The sequence below is a fragment of the Gracilinanus agilis genome, chromosome 4, assembly GCF_016433145.1.
Source record: "Gracilinanus agilis isolate LMUSP501 chromosome 4, AgileGrace, whole genome shotgun sequence".
Classification (NCBI taxonomy): Eukaryota; Metazoa; Chordata; class Mammalia; order Didelphimorphia; family Didelphidae; genus Gracilinanus; species Gracilinanus agilis.
In genome coordinates this window covers 148,697,881-148,713,459 of record NC_058133.1, presented here as the reverse complement: position 1 = coordinate 148,713,459, position 15,579 = coordinate 148,697,881, and the positions used below count along the sequence as shown (strand labels likewise).

At 38.6% G+C, this 15,579-nt stretch overlaps 1 protein-coding gene across 1 annotated transcript; it reads right to left on the bottom strand.

The window, feature by feature from the left end:
• Nucleotides 1–326: 326 nt before the first annotated feature.
• Nucleotides 327–13,645, bottom strand: ZP4 (zona pellucida glycoprotein 4). The gene is given in 14 exon segments (XM_044674984.1): nucleotides 327–427; nucleotides 1,071–1,181; nucleotides 3,291–3,370; nucleotides 3,911–4,057; nucleotides 4,135–4,186; nucleotides 4,189–4,340; nucleotides 4,733–4,774; nucleotides 5,017–5,034; nucleotides 5,036–5,112; nucleotides 5,668–5,873; nucleotides 10,545–10,668; nucleotides 11,942–12,054; nucleotides 12,335–12,561; nucleotides 13,560–13,645. Coding segments are annotated over 14 exon segments (1,536 nt in total).
• Nucleotides 13,646–15,579: the final 1,934 nt, after the last annotated feature.

Here is a 15,579-nt window from a genome sequence, read left to right as displayed (position 1 = left end):
GGGAAGTGGCTTCTGGTTAAGTTTTAAAGAGATTTTGCATTTACATTTTTATAAGAAAGTTTAGTAGTGAATAGATAAGCCCAAATTGTCCCTAAAGTGCGACTGTTCTTGGCAAAAGTCAAAGAGTTGTTCATTATAGGAGTGTATTTGTTGCCCTATTACAAAACTCAAAGTAATGGCTTGAGGTAGGGTAAGGCAAGTGTCTCAAGTACTTTAGAGGCCAACTTCCCCCCAAATCAAAGTTTATTAAACCAAAGGTCCCAAATTAAACCAACTTAGAGATCAGAACTTAACCATAAAAAAGGATAATTTTGATTGCTGGAATCTTATTTCAGTATCCTCTTTGCTATGAAGGATACCAGCAAGATTGCCACAATTCATATTCTAGATGTGATAAACCAGAGTGCTTTTATGTTTGGGACTGATCCTATTGAAGAAATTATTTAGAACTAGTGCAGGCACCAATTAAAGATACTTATAAATGGATGGCATTCACTTGAAAAACATTCCTCCATTCATTTGAGGTGAACTACCTTCAAAGGGACTTGTCTTCAGATTGTGGCTAGGAATGGGCAGAGGAACGTATAAAATCTCTGAATTACCACTATAGGTCATGTTCTCTAAACTACTTTAATCAATAGTCTTGTCTTTAAAAAAAATAACACATGGGCAGGGAAGGTAGGTGGCTTAGTTGATTGAGAATTAGGCTTGTAGACAGAAGGTCTTGGGTTCAAATCTGTCCCCAGACAATTCTTATCTGTGTATCCCTAGGCAAATCATTTAACCCCCATTTCCTAGTCCTTACTGTTCTTCTGCCTTGGAACCAATACTTAGTATTGATTCTAAGACAGACAGTAAGAGTTTTAAACAAAATAAAAAACAAAACATATGGACAAGGGAGCTAGGTAGAAACTGGCTAGATTTATCTGAAACTGAGCAGGAAAACATTTTTTCACATCTTTGCTAGGAGCAAAGCACCATGCTAAATCCTAACCATGCAAATATAATCTAGGATACAAATTGAAGACTAGGTTTTCAGAGTAGAAAAATCAAAAGAACAATGAAGTTGCTCTTCACTGATTGAGAGGAGCTCTCGATGACTTGAAGGAAAAATCTAGGTCTCTTGCTAGAAACAATTGAAGTATTATTCCAAAGATCAGTCTCAGAGCTCTTCCTTTTTCCTAAGAGTAGATAGGAAATAGAACAAGAAAAGTGGCAACATAGTGTTTGGTCTAAGGAGTCTAGAAATTCTATTTAGTTAATACCAAGAAGCTTAAAAAAACTGCCGCCATTAAAGTTTCAAAGAATGGGGCACACAGGAAGCTTAGTGTATCATAGGCAGTTGTACATATTTCTGTTGATCATAACTAAATTCCACTTTCATTTGCATAGCTTGACATCTGGTAAATGTTAGAAAGCCCTGAGAAAGGGGCAGCTAGGTGGCTCAATGGATTGAGAGCCAGACTTGGAGATGGGAGGTCCTGGGTTCAAATCTGCCCTCATATACTTCCTAGTTATATGGCCCTGGGCAAATAATTTAACTTCTATTGCTTAACCCTTACCACTCTTCTGCCTTGGAACCAATACACAGTATTGATTCTGTGATAGAAAGTAAGGTTTTTTGTTTGTTTGTTTGTTTTTAAGCACTGAGAATGTATATAATAGGAACTATGTACTAGGGTACCAAATAGAAATCTTTGATTTTGGCTCTGTCAGTCTTTGACAGGTGTAGGGGTAAAAATTAGGAGCTTGACAAAGATAGGAGAGCAGTTTAACAATTTTTGTTTTAGTTGAGAAAAAATAGTAAAGACAGAAAGATAGGGAAGACAGAGAGAGATATTTAACTATCTACCTGAGTACTACCTAAAATCTACCTAATCTTATATCAACCTATAAACTACCTAAAAACTGTCGTTTGAGAGAGTCTCACTAATAACTCCTCAGAGTAGTTAACCAGGCCAAGCCTACACTCTCTCTCTCTCTCTCTCTCTCTCTCTCTCTCTATATATATATATATATATATATATATATATATATATATATATACACACACACACACACACACACACACACAAACTCACTAAACAATGGATGGCTACTATGATAATGAGATTAAACCTACCCTGCCCATTTTTAGATTTGATCACCAAAAGTGTAAATACCACCACTTAATTCTCAAGTGGGGAGGTCTGTAACCCATGTGTGCAAGAGTAGGTGAAGAATCAGAATTGACTAACTGCCCCCTGGGCAGTCCTAAGCAAAGCTTTTGTTGTGATTAGACAGGTAAACTAAGAGGAAGGCACAGGAAGTGATGCAAAAGCAGCACTTTAAAAGGGAGTGACAACTTTCTGTAGTGTAGTTCTTGTTTTGTTCCTTAAGAGCTAGAGCGAGTTGGAGATGCTGCTTGCTGGACCTGAGCCCTGAGACCTTGGTGAGACTGTTTTTAAATCTCTTTCTTTGTACTATCATGTGGTGAGTGTAAAGACTCTTCCTGGATTTCTCTGAAGGAACTCTCCTTTTAAGAGAGGCTTCATGACTGAAGCTTTTGCTTCATTCATCCTCAGCCCTCAGCCCTAGGCCCAAAGCTGAGCTTTCTCTGGCTAAGGACTAATTAGCCCTGCCTGGGTTGAGCCAGAGGCCACAGCACATTACTTAGTGTCTTAGGTTAGTTATTTATACTATCCTCTCTCTGATTTTCTTACTTTCACTCTCTCTTCTCATTTGTAAATAAACTACCATAAAAGTCATTTTGACTTGAGGTTTTTTTTTTTATTAGGAATTGAATCAATTCCTTGGCGCCCAAAACTTTTTTTAATATTCAGTTAACCAAACCCTAACTTCCCCTTTATACTACCAACTCACACACTCTCCTTCAATCAGATTCTTCAGAAGCCAACTGTCATCAGCAACTGTCAACAGCATCTTGCCCTTTAGAAACTCTAGAGCAAAAGGCTCCTTCTCACAGTTGGTACTTGCCTTTATTTCTCACTCTCCAACTGTCATTCTTATATCACTTCCTCTCTGAGAGCAGTTTCTATTTCCTTTAACTGTAGGCTGGTCTCCATGGTAACAGAACCTCTTATCTTTGGGCCTGATTTTCTGTCCACTGAGCCAGCCAGCTCTTTTCCCAGTTAAGTTAGAGCAAGGAATTAAGGATTCCCTTTTACAGAGATTTGATAAAAGATGTTTGGACTATTTAAAACTAGGACTGGGTCTAGACACATAATTCAATCTCTCTAAAATACTCTGTCTGAAGCAATGGGAGTAAGGATATAGCTTGAGACACTTACTACTTCCCACAGGGTAGGTTCCTGTACAGGAATTTGCACCTAAGTGCTGGCAGACAGAGGCACTGCAGTGGAGATATACATAGAGAGAAAGACATGGCTAAATCACTTTAAGCCAGCTTTTTTTGGTTTATTACTAATCAAGGTATCAAGGAGATGTTTGAGGAGGTTGCTTATGCAGTTTGAAATGTCATAGAAATAATTTAGGTCCTACAAAAGCTAAATTTCACTAAAGAGAAAAATCAGAACATTTAAGTACCTACTGTTTGCTAAGACTGGTCTAGGCTGAAAAAAGATTCTATGTTTAGAAATTTGCTTATGGGCTTTATACTATAATAAAGATAAGAACTCTAATATAAACTATTGGTTTAAGTAATGTGATTATATATAATATCTCTACCTCTCAGGTATCTATATAGCTACATACACATCCACATAAAATATCCACTGATGGGGTGAAGAGTAAGAAGGTTCTTTTGCTAATCTGGGTAATTTTATTTAGCTGCAATTTGTGGGTTGTCAATGTGCTCTACTTCAAGTGATGAGGGGTGAGGTTAGGTGTCTAATAAGTAGTTAAACTTATTTCTTAGATTAAAGGCCATGTGCAAGGGAAATATCTTATTGGTCCCATGAGTGCCTTCTTAGAAGGTGAGTCCACAAAAGTGAAGGTATGGATGATGAAATGCTTATAGTAAGAAGGAAATCATAGTGCTGAAGGTTTTTGCACGGGTATCATCTTTGTCTAGTAGTGATCACCTCCATAGGGGCATCTAGAGAAAATACTCAAGGATCAAGGCAGATGCTTTTCCCACATTTTCAGGTCTGAAGCCTTCAAGCAGGCACTTACCCCTTCACTAGGATGGGCCATTGTATTGTATACAGAGGATTGGTATTCGGGTTGCCCAACAATGGTGCAAAAGAAGAACCAAATCTGGGTCTGTTTTATGTAGGATCTAAACCTCCACATGAATTGGTTCTCAAAGTAGCTTTTTCAGTAGGTAGTCAGTAGTTGCAGAGTAGGACCTATACTGCTCTTCTGTAAACGAGTCAGACCTTGATAAAAAGTCAAATCTTATATTGGATAGAGTGCTGGACTTGGGAATCAAGAAGACCCACGGTCAAATCCTGCCTCAGTAACTTGCTAGCTATAAGACCTTGGACAAATCATTTAACTTCTCAGCCTCAGCTTCTCAATCTGTAAAATAGGAAAAAGTGTCTGTGTCACAGGGTTGTGAGGATTAGATAACATGTAGAGTACTTTGCAAACTTTAATAGTTACCTAAATACTAGATATAATAAAGAGCCAAGAGAGATAGTTCTGTACAATATGTACAATATGTACAGTACAAAATGTTCTGAGCAAGGTACTAAAGGCTAGAAAGCTTAAGGCATAAACACCAAAATGTTTTGTGAAACAGAAGTTCTTCTTGCAAGTAGGTTATCTTAGTATGTTGCCTCTTAGTCAGTAACCACAGCTGACATAAAGCCTAGATGGAAGAAGAGAGTCTTTTCCCTTCTAGAGAATGCCACATTAAAAATTATATATAAATGTTTTGAAAATGGAATTCTTTTAGAGGGATTCCTTTGTTTTCCCTATACAAAAAGTTTTAGGCAGATATATGCTCCCAAAATTATTTATTTTAGGGTCAGTAATAGCACCTTTGTATTTGCCAAGACCAAACCCTGTCCCCCCAAAAACCAAAAGTGGATAAGTTAAAAAAGATCATACCTGAAGATGCTATCCCTAAATTGACCCATGGGTCCAGTTTCTCATATCCCTAGATACCAGTAGCTCATTTTCATATATTGTCTGCTTGCCAATCATCTGAAATTGATGGATAAAGTCATTTCCTTATTATCAAATTGTAAGTGGATTTGAATTTACTTTCTTCTTTTTTTGCATTACTCTTTTGTCTAAATCTTGTTTAGAAGATATGCAAGCCAGAGGCAAGGGAAGGTCTTCTTTAAACCTAACCAGTTGGAAATAACCCAGAGAGTTTTGATGTAAAATAGCAAGAACAGAAATAACTAAGAAGAAGAGAACCAACTTGGTCAGCCTGGCTTCAGAATTAATTTTTAAAACAACCATAAAAGGAAAAATCCAAGTAGATGTTACCATGAGTAAATTCTTATAGTATATACTTTTGATTTGATTTTTTAGGGTTTCAATTCAGAAAATCTCTCCCAAAGGATGTTCTAATGTACTTTTTCTAGTCACCATTTACCATCCCTCAATTTTTAGCAAAAATGGCCGTAAAGACCCCTTTAAGGGCATGTCCTTTTGTTCTTATCCGAGGTCAGCAGTTCTGTGCTCTTTACTGGGGCTCTCCCAGATAGCCTTAGCTACTGAGCTAACCTGGTCACATCTTTAACCTCTCACCTGTACAATGGTGTCACAGGCACAGACTGGGAACTGGAAAAGGACAAAAACATTAGTTTTCTTCATGGGATCACATTCAGCACCTTGTCTAGAGAGCAAATATACTGAATCCAAAAGTAATGATGACCGAGTCATGTTCTGAGAAATAGCAACAGATAATTAGCCATCTGGACATTGGGCAGTCATTGAAAATGAAGGGATAAAACCTAAGTCAGAGACCAGTTCTTCATAATCTAGCCCAGTGATTCCTAAAGTGGGTGCCACCACCCCCTGGTGGTTGCTGCAGTGATCCAGGGGTGTGGTGATGGTCACAGGTACATTTATCTTTCCTATTAATTGCTATTAAAATTTTTAGAAAAATCTAATTTCCAGGGGCTCTAAGTAATATTTTTTCTAGAAAGGGGGCGGTAGGCCAAAAAAGTTTGGGAACCACTGGTCTAGCCAGAGAGAGACATTCTAAGGTAACCATTAATTTTGCATGTCTTCTGTCTTTGAGTTAGCTGGTAAACTTGCTCAAGAAAAAATGGGGTGGTTGAGATACATATAAAAAATGTGAGTATGTGTATATAAATTCCTATACATACATATTTTATTTACTTATTTATTTTTATAAGCCCCTTCCTTCTGTCTTAGAATCAAAACTATGTATTGGTTCCAAGGCAGAAGAGCAGTAAGGGCTAGGCAATGGTGGTTAAGTAACTTGCCCAGGGTCACACAGCTAGGCAGTATCTGAGGCCAGATTTAAACCTAGAACCTCTCATCTTTAGGCCTGGCTCTCAATCCACTGAGACATTTAGTTAACCGCCACATAAATATTTATATATGTGGTGGAAATTTATTAACCGAGATGCCAAAAATAAAACAAAATATTCAAGCAAAAAAAGAAATGGGGACTTCTGGTTAAGATGGTGGCAGAGTAAGGAGCAGCTGCTTGATCTCTCCTAACCAAAGTATACAGTACTCCTCAAGGGGATATAAAAACAAATCCAGATGAATGAAAGGGACCCTACAACAGGGCATAGCATTGAAGGTACATGGAATCAGGGCATTTCCACACTATAAAGGGGTGAAACAGGTCTCACTAAAACACAAGAGGAAGAAACCCCTCCCCAACCCCCCCACACCATGTACAACTCAGAGACCAGCACACAAGAGTGAAAGCAGGTTTGGGGCACCCATTAAGTCACTGGCAGCTCCAGGGCTTGTTCCTAAGAGCAGCAAGACTTGGGGCCCCAAGAGGCTAAAGAACCCTCATGGACTTTCCTGAGCACTTGCGCGGGTGAAGGCAGTGCCCTAGGCATGGACAAGGATCTCAAGTGCAGGCTTGGACCTAGAGTGGGACCCTGTGCAGACGGGAGCACGGCTGTGGAAGCAGCTCCCTGAAACTGCTAAGGGAGCCTCAGGCAGAGGGGCAGACCAGGGACAACCAGGAGCCTTGACCCTGAGAACAATGAGACCTGAGACCTTGGGAGCCTAGAGAGCACAGACAGACCCTGAGTGTGAGGATAAAACTGAGAAGGGGCGGGGCTAACAACAATGGCAAGCAAAAATCACGAACCCCAGAAGAGAAAGATTATCAAGAAGAACTCTGTAAAACTGGACAAATTTTACATGGAGAAAATCCAGACAATAGAGGAGAACAAACAAGTAATCATATCTAAACCTTCCCAAAATAATGAAAACTGGTCACAAGCTATTGAAGAGTTCAAATCTGAGATGATGAGAAAGATGGAAGAGATCTGGCAAGAAAATAACAGTATAAAAGGCAGAATTTTGCAATTGGAAAGTGAGGCTCAGAAATCAAATAAACTGATAAGCAAACTGAACACCAGAAATGACCAGATTGAATAGGAAAACCAAAAGTTCATAGCTGAAAACCAGTACTAAAGGCTAGAATTGAGCAATTAGAAGCTAATGATCTCAGAAGACAGCAAGAACAAATAAAACAAAGTCAAAAGACTGATAAAATAGAAGGAAACATGAAATATCTCAATGAGAAAGTGACAGACTAAGAAAACTGGTCTAGAAGAGACAATTTGAAAATCATTGGTCTTCCTGAAAAAGCAGAAATCAATAGAAACTTGGACTCCATACTAAAAGAAATTATTCAGCAAAATTGCCCTGAAGTTCTACAACAAGAGGGCAATATAGACATTGAAAGGATCCATAGATCACCCTCTACACTAGACCCAGAAAGGACAACTCCCAGGAATATAATAACCAAATTCAAGAGATTCCAAGTTAAAGAAAAAATCTTACAAGTAGCCAGAAAAGGCAATTCAAATATCAAGGAGCACCAATCAGGATCACACAGGATCTGGTAGCCTCCACGCTAAAAGACTGCAAGGCTTGGAATATGATTTTCAGAAAGGCAAGAGAGCTGGGCCTTCAACCATGGATCAACTACCCATCAAAACTGACTATATACTTCCAGGGGAAAGTATGGGCATTCAACAAAATTGAAGATTTCCAAGTATTTGCACAGAAAAGACAAGGACTAAATGGAAAGTTTGATATCCAACCACAAAAATCAAGAGAAACATGAAACGGTAAATAAGAATCAGAGGGAAAAGAAAGAAAACTCATAATTTTTAAAATTTGATTTCTGACAAAGCCAAAGTAAAAATAGATATGATTTAAAAAGACAGGGAAGGTCATTACATCCTGATTAAAGGCAGTATAAACAATGAGGAAATAACACTGCTCAATATGTATGCACCAAATGGTATAGCATCCAAATTCATAAAGGAGAAACTGGCAGAGCTCAAGAAGGAAATAGATAGTAAAACCATAATAGTGGGAGATCTAAATATTCCTCTTTCAGATCTAGATAAATCAAACCAAAAAATAAATAAGAAAGAGGTAAGAGAGGTGAATGAAGTCCTAGAAAAATTAGATTTAATTGATATGTGGAGAAAAAAAATAAGGGATAAAAAGGAATACACCTTCTTTTCAGCTTCACATGGTACATTCACAAAGATGGACCATGTAATAGGGCATAGAAACATTGCAAACAATTGCAAAAGAACAGAAATAATAAATGTAACCTTCTCAGATCATAATGCGATAAAAATAATAATTAGTAACAGCACCTGGATAGGCAAATCAAAAACTAATTGGAAATTAAATAATATGATTCTCCAAAACCAATTAGTCAAAGAAGAAATCATAGAAACAATCAACAATTACATTGAAGAGAATGACAATGATGAGACATCCTACCAAACTCTGTGGGATGCAGCCAAGGCAGTACTCAGGGGGAAATTTATATCCTTGAGTGCATATATTAACAAATTAAGGAGGGCAGAGATTAATGAATTGGGCATGCAACTCAAAAAACTAGAAAGTGAGCAAATTAGAAATCCCCAGATGAAAACTAAATTAGAAATACTAAAAATTAAGGGGGAAATGAATAAAATCAAAAGTAAAAGAACTATTGAATTAATAAATAAGATTAGAAGCTGGTATTTTGAAAAAAACAGATAAAATAGACAAAGTACTGGTCAATCTAATAAAAAAAAGGAAAGAAGAAAACCAAATTGACAGTATCAAAGATGAAAAGGGAGACCTAACCTCTAATGAAGGGGAAATTAAGGCAATCATTAAGAACTATTTTGCCCAATTATATGGCAATAAATATAACAATTTAGGAGATATGGATGAATATTTACAAAAATGTAAATTGCTTAGATTAACAGCAGAAGAAATAGAATACTTAAACAATCCCATATCAGAAAAAGAAATTGAACAAGCCATCAAAGAACTCCCTAAGAAAAAATCGCCAGGGCCTGATGGATTCACAAGTGAATTCTATCAGACATTCAAAGAGCAACTAATCCCAATACTATACAAATTATTTGATATGATAAGCAAAGAAGGAGTCCTACCAAATTCCTTTTATGACACAAATATGGTACTGATTCCAAAGCCAGGGAGATCAAAAACAGAGAAAGAAAACTATAGACCAATCTCCCTAATGAATATAGATGCAAAAATCTTAAATAGAATACTAGCAAAGAGACTCCAGCAAGTAATTAAGAAGATCATCCACCATGATCAGGTGGGATTTATACCAGGAATGCAAGGATGGTTCAACATTAGGCAAACCATCCACATAATTGACCATGTCAACAGTCTAACAAACAGTATATACCTAAAACCATCAACAAGCATCATATGCAATGGGGATAAATTAGAAGCCTTCCCAATAAGATCAGGAGTGGAACAAGGATGCCCATTATCACCTCTATTATTCAACATACCACAAAATTCATGTTCTACTTCATTAAATAGATTTAGAAATTAGCACTTTAATTATGTCTTGGTAATTATCACCAAAGTGTAGGGAAAGCTAGTAAAGAATTAATTCAGTGCTTACTACGTGCCAAGAACTGGGAATATAAATACAAGAGAACAAGACATTTTCTTGCCCTCAAGGAGTTTTCAGGAAATACCTGGATAAGTTTCTGAAAACCCTCCAATCACTAAGCACAAGTACCCCACTACAGACAAAAATAGAGGCTGCCTCCAGTAAGTGCAAGTATGCACTTATACTTAGCTGGCAAAGCAAAGTAAGAATGCGGAAAGAAATCTACTCCCAAGAAGTCTAGTCTTGGGATATTTTCTTCCCTTTTCTAACATATTTATAGGTTATCTTGGATCCTGGAGAACTGAGGATCATATAGTACTCTCCAATATTGATGTGACCTCTGTTAGATGTTGTTCATGGAGCAAAGTTATTTTCTTTTTTCCATAAAGCTAAGCTTCCTGTATCTCCAACTGATATAATTTTATCATCAAGAGAAAAAGCAGGAATAAAGCCGAATTTTCACACTCTGACCCCAAGCTGAATTAGAGTCATCTTTGTCTCTTCAAACATAGATCCTGCAAATTTTTATCTGGAAGAGTGAATGAACACTTGAGCACCTTCACCTTGTGAATGGTCTTACTACCATCAGCATCTAGACCAGAGACCCCAAAAAGCATTATGTAAGAGGTATCCTTGAGAGCCAGGCAAGCCAAAATAGTCAATAAATAGCAGTGTAAGGGGGGAAAAGGGGTTTTGGTTTGAATATATTAAAAGGTGGTTGCCAGGGGAAATTTCCCCAATTAAGGAATAATCTCAAGTCAAAGTGACCTTTATGGAAATTTATTTACAAAATTAAGAAGAGAGAGAGAAAGTAAGAAAATTAGAGAGAGAATAAGATAGAATAAGTGATCTAACACACTGAGTAATTTGCTCCAGCCCCTGGCTCAAACTAGGCAGATTTAACTAGTCCTTAATTGGTAAAGGTTGTGAGGGTGTAGAGGTGAACCGTGAGGGGGAAGTGAAGGGATGAAGGTAGGAGGATTGGAGGAATGGGGAAAAGGAGAGAGGAAGGGAAAGGAAGGTAGTGTTCCCAGCCCCTGCAGGGGAAAATTGACCAGAGCCCTTCAGGGACTCAAATAAATGATCAGAGAGCAACTTTAGGGTTTAGAATAGTTAGGTTTTATTTAGATTTGGAAAGGGAAGGTCTAGGGAAAACTAGGAGATTAGGAAGAAGGGGGAAAAGGAGCTAAGAGATCAGGGTCTCAGGGTAGAGAGTACTCAGGGTAGAGTGCAGAGCTTCCAGCATAGAGAGAGCAGAGCTTCCAGGGTCAAGAGAGCTCCAGGGTCTGAAAGCCTCCTGGCTCAAGGCAGACCCTCCTGGGTAGAGAGAGAGAAAAGGCACCAAACTTTCTCTTTTTATACTTTCTCTGACACCTCCCACAAAGGAAGTGGGAAGTGTTAGGGGAAGTTGTAGCAGAGAGCCCGGAAGTTGTAGTGTTCCAGGGCTTATAACAATTTCAAATGACACAAGATCAAGACTTGAGACAAGGGCTGGAGGCTGTTCCTTAAGAGAAGTTCAGGAAGATTCAGCTTAATACTCACCAAGTGGAACAGTCTCAGTCATCAGCAGAGCTCTCTCAGGTCCCCTTCACAAAACCAGAAGACCCTTGACTCACTCAACTCTCTCCTTTTAAAGGAGTCACTTATGCATCACTTCCTGTGCCTCCCTCCTAGTTTGCTTGTCCAATCACAACAGATGATTCTCTTAGGACTGCCTAGGGGGGCAGTCAGTAATTTCTGATATGTTACTCATTCTAAGACATGTGGGTTATGGACCTCCCAAAATTGGAGGTGTTTTCACCATTGGTGATTAAATCTAAAGATGGGCAGTGTAGATTTAATCGAATTATCACAGCAGCAATGCTGTGAATACAAAGAGCCTCACTCTCAGCTGGCCCCACTCACTCATTCTGTAACATAGCATCCAGAATAGAAAGCTTCAAGCTGAATGGACTCAAGTGAACTGTAGGTTGTCCAAGTCCTTCAGACTGAATCATTTTGGAGAGTGTGCAGCATCCCTTTGTCATTTGAAAGAGGAGCAACTTGAGAGATCAGCACATGAATGTCTGTTGATAGAAGACATTCACAAGTATGCAAAGGACAGGGGATTAGAAGAGAAAAAAGGAAGAACATCAGGAACAAGTCCTTGCCCTTTTTTAGAGTTCAGATATTCATTTGTTTCCATTAGAATTTTAGATTATCCTGTTGAACTGGGGAGGGATGGTAGAAAAGGAAGAAGAAAGGCTAGTGGAATCATAGTTTTGTGATCAGAAGGAAAGACAGTGGTTTTTGCTTAACCAATCTTACCCCAAGCTATTAGTCTGGGGCTCTTTCCATACTGTTTTAGAAGAGGGAGAATAAATTGAAAACTCCTTCATCCATATAACAGTGTGCCAGGACAATCCCAATCTATGGTCTTGCCCAGATATCCCCAAACAAAAGGTAAGAGGATAAGAAAAAAAAATACACAGCACTGCAATGGTACTCTACCACAGTCTCCCTTTTTATTCTCCTCACTCTTCGAACTTCCTCACTTCGAAGAAGGGCTTTTTATCCCTAAACTGTGAAAAGCCAGCTCTTTGCTCAGGGCATCTCTAGAGGTGGGATGGTGTGGTGAAACGAAATGAAAATGAGCCAGAGTGCAAATGAAATTGCACAGGCTGTTCTCTAATGCCATCTGCTGATTTTTATTTTTATACCCTTTTTTCTTTATGATCTCATATAGGTTTTGATATTCCCATACATTAAAAATCACACATTAACTTTTGAAGTATCATATGACTGGCATTTACTAATTATCCTACTGTGATTAAACAAAGAAGCAAACTTGTCAAAAATTATTCATTACGGAATGGCTTAGTTGGAGCTTTATTATTATCAGCCATCCATAAGGTATAAGAACATCATTTCCTAGCTAAGCATAATGGTTAATTATATTTTAACTAATTAGATCAAGCATATTTTTACTTTATGCTATTCAGACCTATCATTAATCAAGAAGATAGTTATGGTAGTTGATTATATCAAAGAAGATAAAATAATATCAGTTTGGTCCAAATATTGTTTCAATTATAGTCTTTCATTTTTCACTATTCTTCAAAGGTAAGTTTGCTCTTCTTTCTGCTATAGGGTTAATGAGAATGGAGTTCTGGAAGGGTGACTCTGTACTAATTTGTCATTCCCCTGTTTTCCTTGTATATCACTGTTTCCTTGGTCTGTGGGACTTTGGGAGCAAATCCAGGCCAGGTACATTCTTGCTGGGGAATTTAGAAACTTGCATTAACTCAGTAGCTGCTGGTTTATTGCCAGGATGATTCTAGGGAAAGTTTCTATATTATAGGGATTTATTTAGGTATAGTGAGTGGTCTGTGACTGTGCTTGTCCTTGCTATTAACCTGTATTGTTTTTCTTTGTCTCCCTGGGGTTGAGTAAGGATAGTGATTTCAATAGTTTCAGTAAAAAGGAATGCTAGTGAGGAAAGAGTCACATAGGGGAAATTGAGTGAAATATCCATCCTTCTGACATCTGCTGTGCGGATGTCAGTGCTGGTGACGTGCTGTGCAAAATGTTGCGGGCTTTGATGGCTTCCCACATTAAATGAGGGGCCATGTTCCAGGTGAACACTTCAACAGACATCAGCTGGGAAACCTATGGAGTGTAAGAAGCTAGGCAAGCCAGGCAGTTTGGAACTGTGAGAGATGGAACACAGAAAGAGGAGAGGAGAGTGACAGTCGGGCAGATGAAAAGACTTGTGGGAGAAGAACCAACTGAACACTCTGCTTTGAAGTTGATAGCCAGGAGGGAGGTGGTTTTGGGGGGGCTGTGGGACCCATGAGTGAAATTTGGAGAGTTTCCTGAGACCTTCGTTGAAGATTAGTCATATTATTTGATCTCTATTGGTTCCTGATCACACTGGAAATATACAACAGTTTCTTCAGTTTGGCCAGGGGTGTCTGGACTTCTGTGGGGAGCTGACCCCAGGGACCCACAATTCCCTTGGGCCTTGTCCTTCTATATTCCCTTTAGTTTAGAAACAATTCTAGTTATAGGAGTACTATTTGGGGATTTGGGTCAGAGAAGCTCGGATTTGGGGAACACAGAAGAATCTCTGTAGGTACCCTGCCCAGTCAAGGACTGAAAGGGGGATTTAGGGATTACCTACACCCCTCCATTCCCAGAAACTTTCATTCTTATATTCTCTTGATTATTTTTTTCCTGAAAAAAACCCCTATCTGTTTGATGTAGTCAGATCTGAGTGAACTATATTGTTGGGAGACAGAACTGGTGGGTTGAGAGAGGAAGGTTAGCAGACCTCCCTTTTTAAACCTGATTCCATCTGGGGATTTCTGGGGGAGGCTTCTGTTTGCACTGCCCAGCACAAACATCTTTTTGGGGTCACACTTATTTCCCCTGGAGGAGGAGACATTCCTTTAACTTCTCTACCCCAGCAGGAATATCCGGGGATCCCCATTTTTGTAAGAAACCCCATTTTGTATCCCTAGTAAGGAGGGGTGGCTGTGAGGGAGAAGTGACCCTTATACATCAACTCAGGGGGTTACCAACTACACCTCCATCCTCCTAATCACACCCCTTCTTACAGAAGCCTCTCATTTCACAAAATGCATGGCTGCCTCCTCAGGGTTTGCTGCTAAGTTTGGCCACATGCTTCATAGTCCATCTTCCAAGAAATGTTTAGGGACTTGGAGAAATTTTCCAATTCCTTTTGAGGACTTTCCTAATGCTGCTTAGTGTAGCATTCATTCTGTTAAGATCCTAATAAGAAACCAATTCATTTCACTTTTAAATGAAATTACTCCACCTGTATCTGCTGAAATTTGACTCTTTCCAAGTCTAGCTAATTCTCCATAAAGCTATCCTCAAATATGGAGTCAGATCCCTGCCCATGTGGAATCTTGGTTTGAAGCTCTAGGTAAGATTTAAGTTGTTTTGCTCATTTGGAATGATTTTTAGCTATAACAGAGAATGCTATAGAGACATTCTTTGCTGAATTCAATTTCCTCACCTGAAGAGGTTGGACTATGGGATTTCCAAATCCTTTTAAAATGCAAACCTATGATTAAAGTGTTTGGTTTTATAATGCCTTTTCACCCCAAACATATTACCTAGATCTGAGCCCAATTCTCCAGATGCAATTCTCCCAGGGGAGAACACCTTTCTTATTTTGAATATTATCCTAGTTAGACATTTCTTATACACTTTTGTATATTTTTATTTGTTCTAAAGTGACCAGCAATCTTATCTAATAAATTCTGGGAAAAAACACTTAGATATTCAAAGTAGGTCAATTAGTTGTATTCAGTGAGCAAAGGTAAAAATATTAAAGCATTTATTAAGTATTCTCTGTGCCAGCCATTGTGCTAAGCCCTGGGAATAGGAATATAAGCATAAACAAACAAAGACAACTCCAGCCTTTAAGGAGCTTCCATTTTCATGGGAAAGACTATCATAAGGGGAAACTTGAAAGGAGGGGAGGGAGAGGAAAAGTAAAGGCGAAGTCATGAGGAGTGTGGCATAATGAGAAA